At 35.2% G+C, this 21,441-nt stretch overlaps 1 protein-coding gene across 1 annotated transcript in view; it reads left to right on the top strand.

The window, feature by feature from the left end:
- The first annotated feature begins 1,696 nt into the window (after window positions 1-1,696).
- Window positions 1,697-21,441, top strand: part of LOC137252728 (testis-expressed protein 2) — a 29,398-nt gene continuing 9,653 nt past the window's right edge. The window contains exon 1 of the mRNA XM_067788796.1: window positions 1,697-1,876. Coding sequence (XP_067644897.1) covers window positions 1,827-1,876 — 50 coding nt within the window. The 5' untranslated portion in view covers window positions 1,697-1,826. The remainder of the gene's footprint in view (window positions 1,877-21,441) is intronic.

Raw genomic sequence — 21,441 nt, 5'->3', positions numbered from 1 at the left:
CATTTCAGGAGTATAAGCTCGGCAGTCCCTTCTGATAGGTCACAATGGCACATGCCACTCACCGTATTCCAAGTTTATGCATGTGGCCATTGAGTCTGCAGTGCCCTAAACGAATATCTATTAGAATTCTTCGAATGTTTGAATATGAAGCCGAGAGAGCTATCCGCTTGCTCATTACCTTTCAACCTCTGTAGCCAGGAACCGGAACCAGGAATACAGCATTTTAAACACCTGGATGGTTTGGCTCTGCGCATCCCAGGTGTAGCCCTGCTTTTATCGCCTTGTGGACTTTCAGGCCCTAACTGACCTGGTTTCGAAGGATTGCTCTCATAAGAGTTTGATATTTAGGAAGACCTCTAAAGAGTATACCTCTGTTGCAAATTCATGCCATATAGTGCTATTTTTTATTCCCACAGGGGAATCTTCTGCTGGTGAAAGCACTGAAGGCCGCTTTTGGGGTGTTGATAACGAGGCCCAGACCGGCATAACATCTCTTTGTTAGGTTTAATGCGCTCTATATGGTGTCACAAAATGTATTCTCGAATTTACGCCATTTATGTATAGCCATCTAAGCTTGTTTTCTCTGTAGAGCTAAGTTTTCGCTATGATGCGTCGTATTATCGATTACATATTGATGTGTAGAAAAGCGTTTGTTGCTCGAAAATAAACGCATTCTGAACTTCGGTAGACAGGCAATACAAAAGCTATCCGTGAACAGCTCTGCAGGCGTGCTGGCTGGGATACAGAACCTTGTTTTTAAGGGCGTGATTATATCGTTACCGAGATTTTCAGGATCTACATAACATATAACAACAATACGTTGAATAGGTGATAGGCCGTCCGGTCCTCGAAGGTCTTTTCAATATTCTAGAATTCGCAGATGACACTCAGTTTGGGCTTTTGGACCAAAGCAAGTGCGACTTATGAAATCAGTTATCTGAACATGTTGCGCGTCTATAATGGCCATAATTTAACTTTATTCGCCAAATCTATTATCTTTTATTACAGACACTTCAATCGTAAATATCCGATTCAGTTGATTATAAGAAATGGCATTGAGGAAGACGGCGGTTCCCAACCAACAGCATCGGAAAACGTATCGACATTACCTTCGGGTAGAGGTAGTAAATCTGATTTGATGTCGATGGATAGCCGAATGTCACAAGTTTCCAGTGACATAATGGAACAGTTTATGGATTCGAAAGAGATTAAGCCCAATGTGAATGGTGTGGATTTCGCATCCGCCGTTATGAATGCTGATGTAAAGCGAAATTATGAAAGAATTTTAACATTTCATTTCACTTCACTAAAATGCTTGTTTATTTTTGGACTACTTGCAGCTACAACAACTACAAGATAATACACAAGACAACGATAATCTCATACCATGTGGCGATGAGGTGCGTTTGATATTATTTTCTCGTGGCGATCGTGAAAAGGAGGATTGGTATCGACGTTTTGTTGCGGCAAGCGAAGGCGATGTGCACGATCAAGTTCTGCATTTGACGAATGTTAAATTGGTGGATGATGCTGAATTGCAACATGCAGCAGCTAAGGCTGGACAAATGCCTATGGAAGCTGGGGTAAAATCTAAAATACAGAAGAGTTGAAAATTTTTTAAAATCTAAATTTTTATTTTTTGTAGGCAACAAATGGAAATGAAAATAATGCGGAAACCGAATCGCAACTTCTACCGGCAGATATGGCTCCAGCATTGGTACTCGAAAACAAAATGGATATATCTGAAGCATTCAAAGACATTCCGGACGATATGGAATTCGTTTCAACGCCTGCTGATACCTTTGAAGGCTTACTTATGAGTTCAAATGCAGGTCGAAATCCTCAAGATTATATACGTTTTATGGCTATTTATCAGGTGAGCTGGGATGAATATGCTTATATTTTGACATATTTGCAAATTTTTTAACTAGTTTTTGAAGTGCTTTAGTTTTTATGCTCATAAAATTACTTTACTCTCTAGTCTTAGCTACAAAGTCCTCTAAGCCACCATGGTGTGGCTCCGGTGAGATTAGTTAGGTTAGGTTAGGTGGTAGCTGCCTGATAAGGAAAGCTCACTTGGACAACACGAAGGTCCGTTGTGATACCACATACAACAAAAATAACGGTGACTTAGATCTAGCTACTTAGAGAATCGTTGGGTAGAAACGATAAAGCTCCGAATGATACTGATCTCAACTTTGGATATATCCTCGGCTGATCCAAGTGAGTCGAGACCGAAGTACTTTCGCCTAGTTCTGGCAATAAGTGCTTTGGTGACTCCATCTCATCATCCTCCATACAGCTGCAGCAGGTTGAAGTTTCCAGTATATTGAGACGTACCGCATGGATACCCATGGGTAAGTGCCCTGTCAAAACCCCAATGACCATTGATAGGTGAGCCTTAGTGAACCCAATTATTTCAGCAGATCTGCCATCCACTTTCGTCCGGGACCCAGATAATCTTAATTGTAAAATAATTCGATGCAATCGCAAGCGAGGTCAGGAACTCCCAGACCACCCTCGATCGCACTGTAGCTGAGCTCAAGGTCTTGATATCCGCTTGGCTATCAGGGTAGATGTTAAATTCCCTAACCGTAGTAGCACTGGATAGCATTTCATCCACCGCATCCTTAATCGCAGTAACTTCCGCTTGGAATACACTGCAGTGATCAGCCAACTTAAACTTGCGGCTAACATTTAGCTCTTCACAAAAGGCCCCCACCAATCTTTCCATCCAACTTCGACCCATCCGTGAACAAGTTAACCGGTCCCATGCGCCAGATAATTCCTCTTCTCCACTCTTCTCTCGGTGGAATGACTGAAACGTTTTCTTAGTGGGTTGCCCCTTGGCAGTGATTTGGCAAACCCTCTTATGTGTATTTCTGTAATTTTTATGTTCCATCCAACTTTTTTATTCTTAAAATGTCATTTAGCTTCACCAAAATTCATTTGCTATTTTAGTAAAAGAGGTGTAGTCATGGCAGGTGACATAACTACAAATATAAATAAAAGTTCCATGTAGATAGGAGATTAATTGTTTTAGTAGAGCAATGCAGTCGGAGAGAGTGAACTAGTGTTTTATCGTCCTGTCCGCAAAGGTGACTCGCGTATGGAATAGGCTTAACTTACTGGTGTTACCGAATAATTATTGAGATTATGTCCTTGCCAATCTTGGCCTGTTCAATAAGTATATGGTTCGTGTTATTTCGAAAGCAATTGCTTGATCGTTTTGTTGATTGCTTGTTGTGCCATTTATCTTCCTGCTCTTCCCGAACCCATTCATACTCTGGGGCATTGGCATTTGTCATTTTGTAGCTTCTGTAAAAAAATTTATGTATTTTCTTGTCTCTCTCTTGCTATTGTTAGATCCCTGTCCCCCTCTATCTTACCCGTTTCACCAACTCCCATCTTATTCCCCTCCCCCAACCACAAATCTGTCTGTTTTTCTTCCTCTTCTCTTTCTTTCCGTCCCAATTGCCACTCCTATCTCTTATTTTTTGTTTTTTATTTCAGTCTCCCTTCCCCATTCGCTCTTCCTCATAGCCCCTATCCCATTGCTAAAACCCAATTGGAACGGTTGCCTAAATAAAAAATTTTCAAAAAATTCGCACCTTCCTGGTCTACTTTCCGGAAAGAAATGGTCCCAAACATTAAGCTTGTCGAAGAGGTACCCCTGTACGAAATTTCAAGCAAATTGCACTATTTATATAGATTTTTTCGAATAGGTCGACCACTTCTTCACTTCCTGGAAAGGGTATTAGTATTGATAAGTGTACCTCCTATACCAAATCTCAAACAAACCGCATCATAAATAAGATTTTTTGAAATAGATCCGTCTCTTACTTACTTTCAAGCAAATACCACCTTAAATAAAATTTTGTGGAATAGATCGGCCCTTGGTAAACTATCTGGAATGAAAAGTCTTTCAAATCATAAGCTAGTAAAGGAAGTGTCCCTGTACCAAATTTTAAGGAAATCGCACTATACACTATTTATTTAGAACAGGCCGGTTCCTGATCCACTTCCCGGAATGAAAAGTTTCTTTCTTTATTAAAGATATCGAATTCCAAGAGAATCACCCTAAAATAAGATTTAGTGCAATATTTCGGTCCTTGGTTAACTATCTGAAAAGAAAAGTTTCTCAAATAGTAAGCTGATAAAGGAAGTGCCCCTGGACCAAATTTTATGGATATCGCTGCATTAATAATTTTTTTTTAGAATAGGTCGGCCCTTGGTTCACTTCCCGTCTGAAAAATCAGCGCCAACATCTTTATTGAGAACTGTTTTCAATATCTTTGCGATTGAAAACTTCGAAAGGACACTTCATCATGACTGACAAAATACTCATTTTATTTAATTTTAATTTTCATTATATGTAAGTATTTATTTTTCTATTTTTTATTTTACCTTATAGAACGCTTGCAGAGATAAAAAAATTCCAGTTTATTCCAAATTACATCCATCAGCACAATTGAAAAAAGTATGGTATCATTTTTATTATATAAATCATTTGTTTGATTTTAATTACATTTATTTTTTTATAATTTAATTTTTGATATAAATGCTTAACTCCTGTAATTAATTTAAAGAAATCAACATAACTTCGGCCGGATAATTTAATGTCTTGTGAATTTGAAAAATGTAGGGCACACTGTTCCCATCATGCAGGTATACATACATACTGAATCGCTCAAGAACTTTCGAATCCACTGCACCTATCTCATATTCTATGATTGAATGTTTTCAATCAGGTTGCTAATAAAATAAGGTATAAATCAACTCTGCAGTCGAAATACAGTTATCAGTTTATATATATCTTCCTTTTTATATCTTCCTTTTTTGAGAGTCTGTAATTTTTTTAAGGTCACTACGTTCTTTTTTAGTTAATTTTTTATTACAATTTCAAAAATTGTTTAAGTTGAGTTTTGCTGTAAATTCCTCGGAGATTTAAGTAGTGCAATTATTATTTTTTTTCTACGCCAAATGTAATATGATGACCGCATGGCTCTCATTCGTAATTCACCCACCCAGTTGTCATTCCAAGGAATTATTTGCATAGACCAGAAAATTTTCAGATATCCAGAATGGCCCAAATACAAACAAGAAAATAGCGACAAGACAAAATGAATTGCGTGTGCAATGAATTATTTCGAGTCGCCATTAGCAGCAATGTGAAAATCATCCCAGTTGAAATAAATTATATGCATACAGGATGTATGCATGCTAAATGCATGAAGAAGTATGTAAAATTAATTAGTGTGCATTCTGTATTAGTGAAAAAGTATGAACAATTCATTAGTGGAAAAACTTGTATGCAAGTTAAGGAACATGACTCCACTCAAATCAGGTGGCAAATATAAACAAATTCTTTAAACGTTGCTATTTGATTTATTTACGAAATCCGTTGTAACATTCCATTCCCACATACTGACATTGCGTTAGCCAGCTGATGCAATGCCAGGTGTAGAATTACTAAGGTATCGTATTAAGATAGGCATCCTATTCAATATGCCTATTGTAAACTATTTGTAAGTTATAAATAAGAGTAAAATGTAAAGCTTATTCAGTTTTTGAGCGGCATTGAAATAAAGTGCAAGAGTTTTTTAAAAACTCAATTTACCCAACATAAACTTTAATTGGCGATCCTGCCAGGAGCCACGCAGTGATAGCCTGTAAAAAGGTTGCGTGTCCTCCGGGGTAAAAAAAAAATACTGTAAAAATTAAAATAAAACAAGTAAGGACGGGACTGTCTTCGGCTATGCCGAAGACTTCATACCTTTCATGAATGGGTCTGAACAATAATCTTATCCCGTTCGTAATCTCCGAATAATTGGATGTATAAGATAAGAAATATTTAGTGAACAGATCTACATACCTAAAGGATTTTTAAGATAAATATAAAATAAAAAATAGGTAGGTACTTTGTGTGAGGATGCAAAGTTTCAGGTTTTTTGTGGTCTGCGTGTAAAAACTAAGACTACGAATCACGTATTTCAACAATATATGACGTAAACGTATCTATTTGATGAAATGTTTTGAATTTTGAAGCTTCTAGCCGTAAAAAATGGGCAAAAAAATACAGTTTATATGGGGTATATAATATATGTACCACCGATCTCTATTATTTTTTCAGACAACAATATATGCTATATACGTAAGCATTTGGTGAAATTTGAAGCTTCTAGCTGTTAAAACGGGGCAGAAATTGCGCAAAGTTTCTTATCTGAACAATCGGTTGTATGAGATATATACTATATATACCACCGATCTCAATGATTTTTTCAGACAACAATATATACTATACACCTAAGCATTTGGTGAAATTTGAAGCTTCTAGCTGTTAAAATGGGGCCGAAATCGCAAAAAAAAATATATATATATACTATATATATACTATATATACCATCATATATATATTATATATATCACCGATCTCTATGATTTTTTGACACAACAATATATATTATATACGTAAGCAATCGGTGAAATTTGAAGCTTATAGCTGTTAAAATGGGGTAGAAATTGCGAAAAGTTTCTTATCTGAACAATCGGTTGTATGAGATATATACTATATATAAAACCGATCTCTATGATTTTTTCAGACAACAATATATGCCATATACGTAAGTATTCGTTGAAATTTCAAGCCTCTAGCTCTTAAAATAGGGCAGTAATTACGAAAAGTTTCTTACCTGAACAATCGGTTGGGGGGGATATATACTATATATACGATTGATCTCATCAATTTTTTCAGGCAACAATATGTGCAATATACGAAAGTATATGGTGAAGTTTGAAGCTTCAATCTGTTAAATTGAGTAAGATATTACAAAAATCCTCTTTTTCTGAAAAATCGGTTGTATGGAGGATATATGCTATAGTGATCCGATCCGGCCAGTTCCGACAAATGTCTAATCGGACACCCAAATACACCTGCTCACCAAATTGTATCAAGATATCTCAAAAATTGAGGGACTAGTTTGCATACAAACAGACAGACGGATAGACGGACAGACGGACAGACAGACAAACGGACATGGCTAAATCAACTCAGCTCTTCATTCTGATTATTTCGGTGTACTTAATGGTGGGTCTATCTATTTTCCTTTAAGGACTTACAATTTTGGGTTTCGTGACGAAATTAATATACCATTTCATTTTCATGAAAGATATAAAAATAGGTAGGTACTTTGTGTGAGGATGCAAAGCTTCACGTTTTTTGTGGTCTGCATGTAAAAACTACGACTACGAATCACGAATTTCAAAAATATATGAAGTAAACGTAACTATTTGATGAAACTTGATGAATTTTGAAGCTTCTATCCGTAAAAAGGGGCAAAAATGACAGTTTGTATGAAGTATATAATATATATACCACCGATCTCTATGATTTTTTCAGACAACAATATATGCTATATACGTAAGCATTCGTTGAAATTTGAAGCCTTTAGCTCTTAAAATAGGGCAGTAATTAGGAAAAGTTTCTTATCTGAACAATCGGTTGTGGGGGATATATACTATATATACGACCGATCTCATCAATTTTTTCAGGCAACAATATGTGCAATATACGAAAGTATATGGTGAAGTTTGAAGCTTCAATCTGTTAAATTGAGTAAGATATTACAAAAATCCTCTTTTTCTGAGAAATCGGTTGTATGGAGGATATATGCTATAGTGGTCCGATCCGGCCGGTTCAGACAAATGTCTAACCGGACACCCAAATACACCTGCTCACCAAATTTTATCAAGATATCTCAAAAATTGAGGGACTAGTTTGCATACAAACAGACAGACGGACAGACGGACAGACAGTCGGACATGGCTAAATCAACTCAGCTCTTCATTCTGATTATTTCGGTATACGTAATGGTGGGCCTATCTATTTTCCTTTAAGGACTTACAATTTTGGGTTTCGTGACGAAATTAATATACCATTTCATTTTCATGAAAGGTATAAAAATAGGTAGGTACTTTGTGTGAGGATGCAAAGCTTCACGTTTTTTGTGGTCTGCATGTAAAAACTATGACTACGAATCACGTATTTCAAAAATATATGAAGTAAACGTAACTATTTGATGAAACTTGATGAATTTTGAAGCTTCTATCCGTAAAAAGGGGCAAAAATGAGAGTTTGTATGAAGTATATAATATATATACCACCGATCTCTATGATTTTTTCAGACAACAATATATGCTATATACGTAAGCATTTGGTGAAATTTGAAGCTTCTAGCTGTTAAAACGGGGCAGAAATTGCGCAAAGTTTCTTATCTGAACAATCGGTTGTATGAGATATATACTATGTATACACCCGATCTCAATGATTTTTTCTGACATCAATATATGCTATACACGTAAGCATTTGGTGAAATTTGAGGATTCTAGCTGTTAAAACGGGGCAGAAATTGCGCTAAGTTTCTTATCTGAACAATCGGTTGTATGAGATATACTATGTATACACCCGATCTCAATGATTTTTTCAGACATCAATATATGCTATACACGTAAGCATTTGGTGAAATTTGAAGCTTTTAGCTGTTAAAATGGGGCCGAAATCGCAAAAAAAAAAATATATATATACTATATATACCATCATATATATATTATATATATCACCGATCTCTATGATTTTTTGACACAACAATATATATTATATACGTAAGCAATCGGTGAAATTTGAAGCTTATAGCTGTTAAAATGGGGTAGAAATTGCGAAAAGTTTCTTATCTGAACAATCGGTTGTATGAGATATATACTATATATACAACCGATCTCTATGATTTTTTCAGACAACAATATATACCATATACGTAAGCGTTCGGTGAAATTTGAAGGTTCTAGCTGTTAAAATGGGGATAAAATTGCGAAAATGTATATATATACTATATATACCACCATATATATACTATATATACCACCGATCTGTATGATTTTTTCAGACAACAATATATGCTATATATGTAAACATTCGTTGAAATTTGAAGCCTCTAGCTCTTAAATAGGGCAGTAATTACGAAAAGTTTCTTATCTGAACAATCGGTTGTGGGGGATATATACTATATATACGACCGATCTCATCAATTTTTCAGGCAACAATATGAGCAAAATACGAAAGTATATGGTGAAGTTTGAAGCTTCAATCTGTTAAATTGAATAAGATATTACAAAAATCCTCTTTTTCTGAAAAATCGGTTGTATGGAGGATATATGCTATAGTGGTCCGATCCGGCCGGTTCCGACAAATGTCTAATCGGACACCCGAATACACCTGCTCACCAAATTTTATCAAGATATCTCAAAAATTGAGGGACTAGTTTGCATACAAACAGACAGACGGACAGACAGACAGACGGACATGGCTAAATCAAGTCAGCTCTTCATTCTGATTATTTCGGTATACTTAATGGTGGGTCTATCTATTTTCCTTTAAGGACTTACAATTTTGGGTTTCGTGACGAAATTAATATACCATTTCATTTTCATGAAAGGTATAAAAATAGGTAGGTACTTTGTGTGTGGATGCAAAGCTTCACGTTTTTTGTGGTCTGCATGTAAAAACTACGACTACGAATCACGTATTTCAAAAATATATGAAGTAAACGTAACTATTTGATGAAACTTGATGAATTTTGAAGCTTCTATCCGTAAAAAAGGGGCAAAAATGACAGTTTGTATGAAGTATATAATATATATACCACCGATCTCTATGATTTTTTCAGACAACAATATATGCTATATACGTAAGCATTTGGTGAAATTTGAAGCTTCTAGCTGTTAAAACGGGGCAGAAATTGCGCAAAGTTTCTTATCTGAACAATCGGTTGTATGAGCTATATACTATGTATACACCCGATCTCAATGATTTTTTCAGACATCAATATATGCTATACACGTAAGCATTTGGCGAAATTTGAGGCTTCTAGCTGTTAAAACGGGGCAGAAATTGCGCAAAGTTTCTTATCTGAACAATCGGTTGTATGAGATATATACTATGTATACACCCGATCTCAATGATTTTTTGAGACATCAATATATGCTATACACGTAAGCATTTGGTGAAATTTGAAGCTTCTAGCTGTTAAAATGGGGCCGAAATCGCAAAAAAAAATATATATATACTATATATACCATCATATATATATTATATATATCACCGATCTCTAGGATTTTTTGACACAACAATATATATTATATACGTAAGCAATCGGTGAAATTTGAAGCTTATAGCTGTTAAAATGGGGTAGAAATTGCGAAAAGTTTCTTATCTGAACAATCGGTTGTATGAGCTATATACTATGTATACACCCGATCTCAATGATTTTTTGAGACATCAATATATGCTATACACGTAAGCATTTGGTGAAATTTGAAGCTTCTAGCTGTTAAAATGGGGCCGAAATCGCAAAAAAAAATATATATATACTATATATACCATCATATATATATTATATATATCACCGATCTCTAGGATTTTTTGACACAACAATATATATTATATACGTAAGCATTTGGTGAAATTTGAAGCTTCTAGCTGTTAAAATGGGGCCGAAATCGCAAAAAAAAAATATATATATACTATATATACCATCATATATATATTATATATATCACCGATCTCTAGGATTTTTTGACACAACAATATATATTATATACGTAAGCAATCGGTGAAATTTGAAGCTTATAGCTGTTAAAATGGGGTAGAAATTGCGAAAAGTTTCTTATCTGAACAATCGGTTGTATGAGCTATATACTATGTATACACCCGATCTCAATGATTTTTTGAGACATCAATATATGCTATACACGTAAGCATTTGGTGAAATTTGAAGCTTCTAGCTGTTAAAACGGGGCAGAAATTGCGCAAAGTTTCTTATCTGAACAATCGGTTGTATGAGCTATATACTATGTATACACCCGATCTCAATGATTTTTTGAGACATCAATATATGCTATACACGTAAGCATTTGGTGAAATTTGAAGCTTCTAGCTGTTAAAATGGGGCCGAAATCGCAGAAAAAAATATATATATACTATATATCCCATCATATATATATTATATATATCACCGATCTCTAGGATTTTTTGACACAACAATATATATTATATACGTAAGCATTTGGTGAAATTTGAAGCTTCTAGCTGTTAAAATGGGGCCGAAATCGCAAAAAAAAATATATATATACTATATATACCATCATATATATATTATATATATCACCGATCTCTAGGATTTTTTGACACAACAATATATATTATATACGTAAGCAATCGGTGAAATTTGAAGCTTATAGCTGTTAAAATGGGGTAGAAATTGCGAAAAGTTTCTTATCTGAACAATCGGTTGTATGAGATATATACTATATATACAAGAGATCTCTATGATTTTTTCAGACAACAATATATGCCATATACGTAAGCATTCGTTGAAATTTGAAGCCTCTAGCTCTTAAAATAGGGCAGTAATTACGAAAAGTTTCTTATCTGAACAATCGGTTGTGGGGGATATATACTATATACTATATACCCAAATACACCAGCTCACCAAATTTTATCAAGATATCTCAAAAATTGAGGGACTAGTTTGCATACAAACAGACAGACGGACAGACAGACAGACGGACATGGCTAAATCAACTCAGATCTTCATTCTGATTATTTCGGTATACTTAATGGTGGGTCTATCTATTTTCCTTTAAGGACTTACAATTTTGGGTTTCGTGACGAAATTAATACACCATTTCATTTTCATGAAAGGTATAACAAGTATCTCTAAAAAGAAGAGAAAAGAAAACAAAAAAAAAAAAACACTGTAAAAATTTAAATAAAACAAGTATCTCTAAAAAGGAGAGAAAGGGGAAAAAAAAACACTCTAAAATTAAAGCAAACAAAAATATTTGTCAGCTTACAAGAAAACTAAACACGTGAAGTACGTAACTCCAGAAAGTGAAAGGACCACCAACATATGAACAGCAGCATTCATTCACAAAGCGAACAAGGATCAAATAGAAGGACGAGAATCCGAAGATGAACAAGCGTAAGCTAATGAATAAAATAGTTAAGGTATATGTTAATACATAGTATGTATAAATAATTATATTTTTGTACATATAAATTAGAAGATTATAAAAGTGAAAGCAAAACAAGAAGAGATAAAGCAAAATTAAAAAATAAAATGTATATGAAGTGCTGAAAGATTGTGAAAGAAGATTTGAAAAGGGTATATAGATCTGGATTCTTTGATAGAAGATTTGACAAAAATGTTCTTAAATAGTAATAATAGTACCACTAATATGGATGTAATATCTAGATTGATTGCCGCCAGTACGGCATCATTACGAACGGAAGTAGAGCAAATGAGGCGACAGATACAGGCCATCAACACCAATGATGCTGTGACCGAGTTTGTACCCGAACAAATAGATTCAAATATAAATTGTGACGAACCTTTAGATGTTATCAAGTCTTTGCCTGAGTTTGGCGGTAAGATAAATAATTATGTAAGTTGGCGCGAAGCAGCCAATAATTCCATGTCCTTGTACACAAGGGGAGTAGGAAATATTTCGCGGCGTTAACAATTTTAAAGAATAAAATTACCCGTGAGGCCAATGATATACTGACCAATCACGGAACAGTTTTGAATTTCGACGCGATTTTAAGTCGTCTGGACTTTGCCTTTGCTGACAAAAGGCCAAGTCATATAATCGAACAGGAGATGAGTGTCCTGAGACGGATCGAAATCCCTGATATGTTTCTATAATGAGGTTAACGAGAAGTTGACGCTTCTCATAAATAAGACCATAATGACTCATGGGACAAGCTCACCCATAACTAAAGAGATAAACTCTAAAAACAGAGCCACTGCTCTGCGGACCTTTATAACTGGGCTTAATCACCCATTAGATCAAATATTGTTTACCTTGGCACCGAAGGATTTGCCAAAAGCCCTTGCCAAGGCTCAAGAGTTAAATGCCAATCAAATGAGGTCACAATTTGCTTTGCAATATTCGCAAAGCCACCCGCAAACAAGTTTTAATTCTATCTCCCCACAGACTTCCTTATAATAATCGGAGAAGTCAGGAGTTTCAGAATAATTTGAGGTACCCGCAGAAAAATAGTCCAATATTCGGCGACAATAAAAAAACCCATCCAGAGCAAATGGATGTAGATCCATCCCTGCAAATTGAGAATAGGCCTAGTAATAGATATATGCCACAGGGAGGTAGAAACAATTCGCAAAACAATTTTAATAAAAGAGTTGGAGGTGCGCAAGTCAGTGCGCAACCAAAGGAAAAAGTACAACGAGTAAATAATATTAATGAAGGCCATTTTTTAGGCCAAAAGTAAGCTTGCCATATATATATCTGTATGACCAAGCTATAAAAAAAGATTTTGAAATTTTAGTAGATACAGGTGCAACATCCTGTTACATTAGGAAGGGAATTTATAGGAATCCAAAAGAATTGGATATTTATAAGAGGATAAAAACCATTAATGGTTATACAATAATAAGATTTTACCACGAAATTTATCTGTTTGGTGTTAAGGAGATTTTTTACGAAATTGATAGCTTGGAGTCAGATCTCCTTATATGTTATAATTATTGCGGAAAGTCAACGCTTTAGTGGATCTGGAAAACCAGAAGTTAATTGTTAATAGAATTGGAAAAATTTATGAATTTGGGGAAAGGAGTGCTATGAAGCACAGTTGTGAAAAAGAAAGTGAGGTTGATAAAGTGAACTTTGTGGAACAAAACTGTTCCACAGCGCCAGCCGACGGTAATACCGGAAATAGTACAGATAATATAAAAAATCGAACAGATGTGGAACAAGAACGTTCCACAGCGCCAGCTGAAGAATGTACCAGCAAAATTCCAAATAATAAAATAAGCCCAAAAGAGGGCAATATAAAGAATCTTCGTCAGAAGATAATTGATGTTATAAAAAAAGAACATGAAGATGTTGATTTGGATTTACCATTCAACGCAGATGTCAGAGCAGAAATTCGCATGAATGAGGAAAGACTCATTTGGTCCAAACAATATCCATATCCAATGTCTGTTAATGGTTTTGTTAATGAAGAAGTCCAAAGTCTATTGCAGAAGGGGATTATAAGAGAAAGTAAGAGTCAATATAACTCTCCATGTTGGGTAGTTCCAAAAAAGGGAATTAATAAGGATGGAAGTCCTAAGTTACGCTTAGTGATTGAGTTTAAAAAAATAAATGGAAAAACTATTCCGGATAGATATCCGATGCCGAATTCAGAGATCATACTTTCAAATTTGGGGGAATCAAAATATTTGTCAACGATAGATCTCGAATCTGGATTTCATCAAATATTAATGAGAGAAGAGGATATTGAAAAAACGGCGTTCTCCGTTAATAACGGGAAGTATGAGTATGTGCGGATGCCCTTTGGCCTTCGCAACACTCCCAGCATATTCCAACGGACTATGAATAATATTTTGCATGAATATATCGGGAAGTTTTGTCATGTCTATATTGGTGACATTATAGTATATTCACGTAATTTGGATGATCATTTGAAACATTTAGAATTGGTAATAGAAGTACTGAAAAAGGCCCATATGAAAATATCTTCTAGAAAAGTCTAGGTTTATCGAGCAAGAAGTTGAGTTTCTGGGATACATTGTATCTCATAAGGTTATTAAAACCGATCCAAAGAAAATAGAAGCTATAAAAAATTATCCAATACCAAGAACTCTACCTCAGGTTAGAGGATTTTTAGGTTTAACGGGATATTATAGGAAATTTATAGAAGGTTATGCTAACATAGCAAAACCAATTACAAAATATTTACAAGGGGAAAATGGTAAAATCTCCCAATATAAATCAAAAAAAACTATTGTCAATCTAGACCAAGAGGCAATAGCTGCTTGCGAAAAACTAAAGGGATTGTTGTGTCAGCAGATAGAATTGATACAACCAAATTTTACAAAAAAATTTGTTCTAACAACAGATGGATCAAATGTAGCCGTAGGAGCTGTGTTATCTGAAGAGGGGAGATCAGTGACTTATATTTCAAAAAAATTAACCACGACTGAAGAAAACTATGCGACAAATGAAAAGGAATTATTTGCCATTGTGTGGGCATTGAAGAATTTACGAAATTACCTTTATTCGGTGAGAGATTTGGAGATTCACACCGACCATCAACCATTATCATTTACAATTTCTGAAAGAAATCCAAATATCAATATGAAAAGATGGAGGGCTTTAATTGAGGAGCTTTCCCCAAAAATTATTTATAAACCAGGTGCAATAAATGTGGTTGCAGATGCTTTATCCCGGCAAATTTTAAATAATGTAACAGAGTCGGAAAATGATGAAAGTAACTCAAGCGACTCTTTAACTAATACACAACATTTTGCAGAAAGTAGTGATGAATATCAAATTGCTGCAACAAAAAAACCATTAAATCATTTCAAACAGCAAATCCTTCTTGATAAAGGTGGTAGAATTACAGCCTTGGAAACCATATTTCTATTTAATAACAAACGCTTTTTGATCGAATATGATCAACCTGAAAATATTCCTTCGGTTTTGACAGAATATTTGAATCCAAAATTGGTTACCGCAATTTAATGCACACCAGAGGTGCTTTATGGAATTAATCATGTCTTAAGAGAAACTTACCCATCGACAAAATTTATGCATTCTAAATATTTCCCTAATGATATTACTAATAGGGAGGACGAAGCGGCTATTATAGAACAAACTCATAATCGCGCACACCGCAATTATAGAGAAAACTTAAAACAAATCAAAGATCAGTACTATTAGCCCGAAATGTATAAGCAATTTAAACAATATTCAAGAATTTGCGAAGTATGTAACAAGAATAAATACGACAGGCATCCGAAAAAGATTCCAATTGGGGAAGTTCCAATACCGGAAAGAGAGGGAGAACAAGTACATATTGATATTTTTTATGCTCAACATTTGAAATTTATTACTTGCATTGATGCATATTCTAAATATTTGGTAGTAAAGCAAATTGAAGACAAAATTAATTTGGAGGAAAAAGTAATGGAAGTTATCCAAAGTTTTCCTGAGTTAAAGGAAATAACGGTTGATAATGAACCTGAGTTTATTACAATGCAGTTTAAATCTTTAATGCAAAGATTAGGAATAAGAATTATTTTTTGTAGTCCAGGTCATAGCACAACTAATGGACAAGTTGAAAGAGTACATTCGACCGTAATAGAAATCGCGCGTTGCATTAAACACGAATATAATTTAATAAGTTTTGCTGAGTCGATATATCGTGCTGTGCATCAATACAATAAAACGATTCACTCAGTAATAGAAGAAAAACCATTTCAAATATTTTTTAATAAAGCGCCACTTGATGCAGTTCGGTCAAAGCTTTTGACTGCGCAAAATAAAATGTTAGATAGGGAAAATAGAAACAGGGTTAGTAAAACATACCAACGTGGCGATGTTATATATGAAAAGATTATAGGGGAGAGAAATACCTAGATTTAAAAAGCAAGTGGTAAAGGAAGATTTAGGAAATAAAGTTAGAATCAATTATAGGAATAGAATAGTACATAAAGATAACATTAAATCTTAACTTTAATTACAGGGAATGAAGCTAATCATATTTCTGGCATTAATTACTATAGTAGGGACGGATATAATCGATTATACAAGAGAAGATTATGTATTAATAGAAGATGGAGACGTAGCGTTATACAACGACTTTGGTGACTTTTTCCATGTTACAAATTTAACTTATTTTTCCGAAATATTACTACTAGACGAGGAGGATTACAACAAAAATTTAGGTTATGATAATGTTAGGGAAATTGACATACGTGACGGTCATATCAATATGGACCCAGAAATAGAGCTAATATAGACGTTGTTAGGGCAACTACAAAAAACGGAGAGACGTTTAAAAAGAGGAATTAATGAATTAGGGACTTTATGGAAGTGGATAGCCGGTACCCCGGATCACGACGATTTAGTTTTGGTAAATAATAAATTAAACGAGTTAATTTTAAATAACAACAAACAATTTATGACAAATTCAGAAGTATTTAAAGTTATTTCTCAATTATCAGAGACAATAAAAAGCGCAAATAAAAATGATCATGCTACACAACTAAGGAAACGTAGGAACAAAATTTTACTAAATGAATTACAGAATATTATTCATACAATAACTTTAGGAAAATTAGGAATTTTGAATCCAGCAATTTTACATTTAGATGAAATTAGAGACATTATTGCAAACGAACATGGACGATTGAGTGTGACAGAGTTAATAGATATTTCTAATTTTAAAATATTACAGAATAAAGATTTAATAGTTATTTATATTAGGTATTCAAAAATTTTTTTAGATTGTAAATTTTACGAAGTAAGAGCAATAGCTAAGCAAGATGGTAAGTTATTTATCGAAAAAGAGATTTCAAAATGAGAGAATCAATATGTTAATGTTAAAAATTGTAAGAAAGAAATAGTGAATGTATATTGTGAAATAAAATCTTCAAATTCTTGTTTAGTGAATATTTTGTTAGGAAAAACGACTAGATGTATAAAAATTAAATAAAGGAATAAAGAAATTGATGTAATAAAAGATGGTGTTATTTTAGTTTCAGGAAATCATACTGTTGACAATCATAATGTGAATGGAGTTTATCTCCTAACTTTTAAAAATCAGTCAAAGATTGACAATGTAACTTATGAGAACACAGATGCAAAAATATGGAAATATGTAAAAAATAATAAATTCAGTAGCTTTGAAATTGTTAAATATATAGAATCTGAAGACTTTAATTTAAAATTTGAAAATATAAACTTTATTGATGTCATAAAAGGTGAAATGCATACAGAAGTAGTACAAAGGGAGTAATAGATTATACATGCTCTCTGAGAAAATACACGTGGTGAAAAGAAATTAACGTGCAATTATACTGGCATGCATACATAGCATCAACTCATGCCTAAAATATCGATGTTTCATGCATACATTTATACAACTGGGATGCTTCCTCCAAGAAAATTTTACTGGTTAAAATCTTTTGATAGCTCTTATAAAAAACGATCAAACTAGTAACATTCTCTGTAATCTTTTTCTTAAAACTCAATCACGTTTGCGCAAATTACCTCAACATACGACATTGATTTATCTGGTTGAAGGTTTCATTGGCCTATTTCTAATAGGGCATGTGCGTTCGTAATTGATTATGCTTATTTCAGTCTCGCCGCTCCAGACGTCATGCAAATGAATTGTGGAAAGGAATTGATCAATCGTTATTTCTTGGACCTTCCGGCAGTGTTGTGTGGGCAAATGTATTACTTGGACGCGTTCTTTACAGCTGCTTACACGATAATATGGTTAAAGATAAAATCAAAGAATTGTTACAGAAAAAAATTAGCGCCGTTAAGGTAATTAAACAAATAACTTAAATAATCACAGTGTAGTGGCTAGTTAATAAGATATCTTCGTTAATGCACACCTTTCAGTCAATCTCTAAATAATCTGTTAACAACTTAGACCCACTTGCAGCGCGGCAAGTTATATTTTTAAATTAGAGTAAGCTTATTATAAAGGGCCGAACTCAAACTTTTGACAAATTTTTAAGTTGACTCCGAGCGTAACATAGTGTAACGAATTTTGGGAATTTCCCCAAACTTTCTGCTACCGTTCGAATCGCCAATCTGTTGAATAAATCACTCCAATATCCAGTTTTGTAATATAGTCTTTATTTAGTCTACTTGGGAGTAGTACAATTATTCTTCACAATTATATTTCACTTCGCAACTGATAGCGTCTTTAAATCAAACCCAGCTTGCGCTGCTTTTATACTCTCCGTTGCTTCATTCGCATATTTCTGCTAAAGTCTAGACGTTTCATCTTCTAGAACTTTTGTAGCTCATGCTTGGTTACGAGCCATATATGTGTATATTTGTAGTTTATAGCCATATGCGTGTGTATTTGTGAGTAACTACTGCGTTTGATGATTACATTTGTTTGCGAGCATCTCTTCGTTGCCTTTTATGGATCTGTGTAAATGATGATTGATTTGTTCATGTACACAAGAGTGTCTGCTTAATTGTGTTGTGCATTTATTTAGTAGGAGCTTAGTGATGTTAATATTCGTCACAATATGTATGTGTGTGACGCTACGGGAAAAAAGACCCCTAACTCGAATAAAATCAATTTTATTTTTTTACGATTTATTAAAAATGAAATGTTCGTTCTAGAAAATGCTAATAACAGATGATCGATAGTTTTACTACTTTTTGAGTTAAGAGCAGTTAACGTCGACAATAACTGTGCCGTACATGGGCCATCAGATACTCGTCGTGAGCATACAGTCCTATCTTTTTAATGTTAGAGTAGCTTTTTTAATACAAGTTTTTAAAACCTGTATATGATCTTCGACTATATGCAGCGCCGCGCTTGGGTTCACGCCTTTCCAGCTTGGTCGATCGATAGCAACACTGGCTTTCTCTTAATCTCGCCCAATCTTATTGGGACGTATGGAGGACAAGCTTCGGAGGATGCGCCCTTTTTAGCTAGCTCATTCGCTTTTTCATTTCCATATATTCCCATATGTCGTGGGACCCGACAAAGATGTATACTTCGAACTATTCCGATTCTTTCCGGGAATTGCTTACACTCCAGTACACTCTTAGATGTTGTACTATGGGAGAGTATTGCCTTAATTGCTGCTTGGCATTCAGTATAAATGTCGACGCAGATGCGGTTCAAGCTATTTTCTTCCAGTGTAACTACTGTTTGTATGGCTACTGCTTTCGCCTAAAAACATTACAGTGATCTGGCAGCTTGTAGAGTCTGTTTATTTCCCGATCAGCACAATAAACCGCAGACCCTACCGCCTTCATTACTTTGGAGCCATCGGTGTACACCATCCTTCTCTATCAAGTAGTCCAGTATTTGTTGAAGGTATAAAACTGTGGCAGTGTTGTCTGCACTCAAACTCCTCCGGGGTATTGAGCCTTATTGCAATTTTTAATGCTTTGTCTTCGCCACCAGGTCTCCACGTGGAACGTGCAGAATGGCATTCAGTGCAGCCATCGGGGTTGTTTCCAGAGCTCCTGAAATGCTAAGCATTGATAGGCTGTGAACTCTCCAATTTTGGGTAGATTCTTTTTTGTGCGGCTGTTCACCAAAAGGGGCTCCAAAGTAAAGGATGGGCTTTACCATAGCCAGTGTGAGAGTGATGTTGATATACCCTACGTACACCCCAGCATTCGTTTACAGTGCCGCCGAAGTCTTCTGCCTTCTCTTCTCCACGTTAGGCCGCTCTGCGGCGCCCCTTGTCCACGGATTTTGTGACCTCATACAGCCCAACTGTGAAGTAATCTTCCTGCAACTTAACGCAGACGTTTCAGTGCGAGTTTAGCCTTGCCACTTTGTTCGATAACATACAATTTTGGGGCTCATCTGAGCATAAGAGGCCGAAGTGGAATGTTTAAACTCTAGTCAACTTTGACTGCAGCCTCCGGTCTTCAGTCTGGGAATCAGAGTTGGATTCACTCGTAACCCCTTCTTTTTTGGTTCTTATGTCTTTGGACAGGTGTTCTACTTACTACTGCACCTCGCGTACCACTTATACTGCAAATTCCAACAGCTCGTTCTGATTCGTCGCTTCAAGGCTTGTATATGGCAGTGTGCCTCTTAGTGGTGTCGCCCGTTTGTCCGACAGCGTATTGTGCGGCTATGTTTGGGGTGACACCATGCGCTGCCATTGGTAGCTGCGGATGGGAGCTGATTTATGCATATGCGATACTTCTTTTGTCGACCGATGCCATGGGTAGACACTACCGACAGAGGCGTTTAAGCTGGGGTTTTCAAAACCGGCAGTCCTAGTACTTGGACACTCTTCTTGAATACCGCTTTATCACTTTTTTCTTTATCGTTCGATGATTTTTTATTTGGATATTTTTCTTTGTCGCCGTCTTCAATTGGTTGTCTATGTATACGCAGAGAGGTTACGAGTGAGTTGACATAGATCTTTATGGGAATGTGTATACTGCATTATGGCATGCAGTGTTTGTGAGAAGTTGCTTGCTTTTGTAGCCACACAGACGCATTTGTCTACTGGTTAAGCTCATTGTGGTTCGCCCTGAGTACTTAATTTTCTCAGTACCTCCCGTTTTCTTGGAAGCATTCTTCTGTTCGATTAATAGACTAAGTAGAAAAGAACTTGCTCTCGCTTTATGTTTCTAACAGATCCATTTTTAGGCGAACATGGGTGAAAATTAAAGGTAAAGAAGAAGGACATGCCGCAGCATGTAAATCGAACAATTTAAACTTAGCTCATTCGACGTCATCTTAGATTATAGTTAGCTTCCAAATATACTTTATTCTTTTCACATATTTTATCCACAGCTGCCCTCCTTCATTGAGGATGTAATTATAACACAAATCAATCTCGG

This window comes from Eurosta solidaginis, chromosome 5 (assembly GCF_040869045.1).
Source record: "Eurosta solidaginis isolate ZX-2024a chromosome 5, ASM4086904v1, whole genome shotgun sequence".
Lineage (NCBI taxonomy): Eukaryota > Metazoa > Arthropoda > Insecta > Diptera > Tephritidae > Eurosta > Eurosta solidaginis.
The sequence above is the reverse complement of the archived record's forward strand: the minus strand, read 5'-3'. Positions and strand labels throughout refer to the sequence as shown.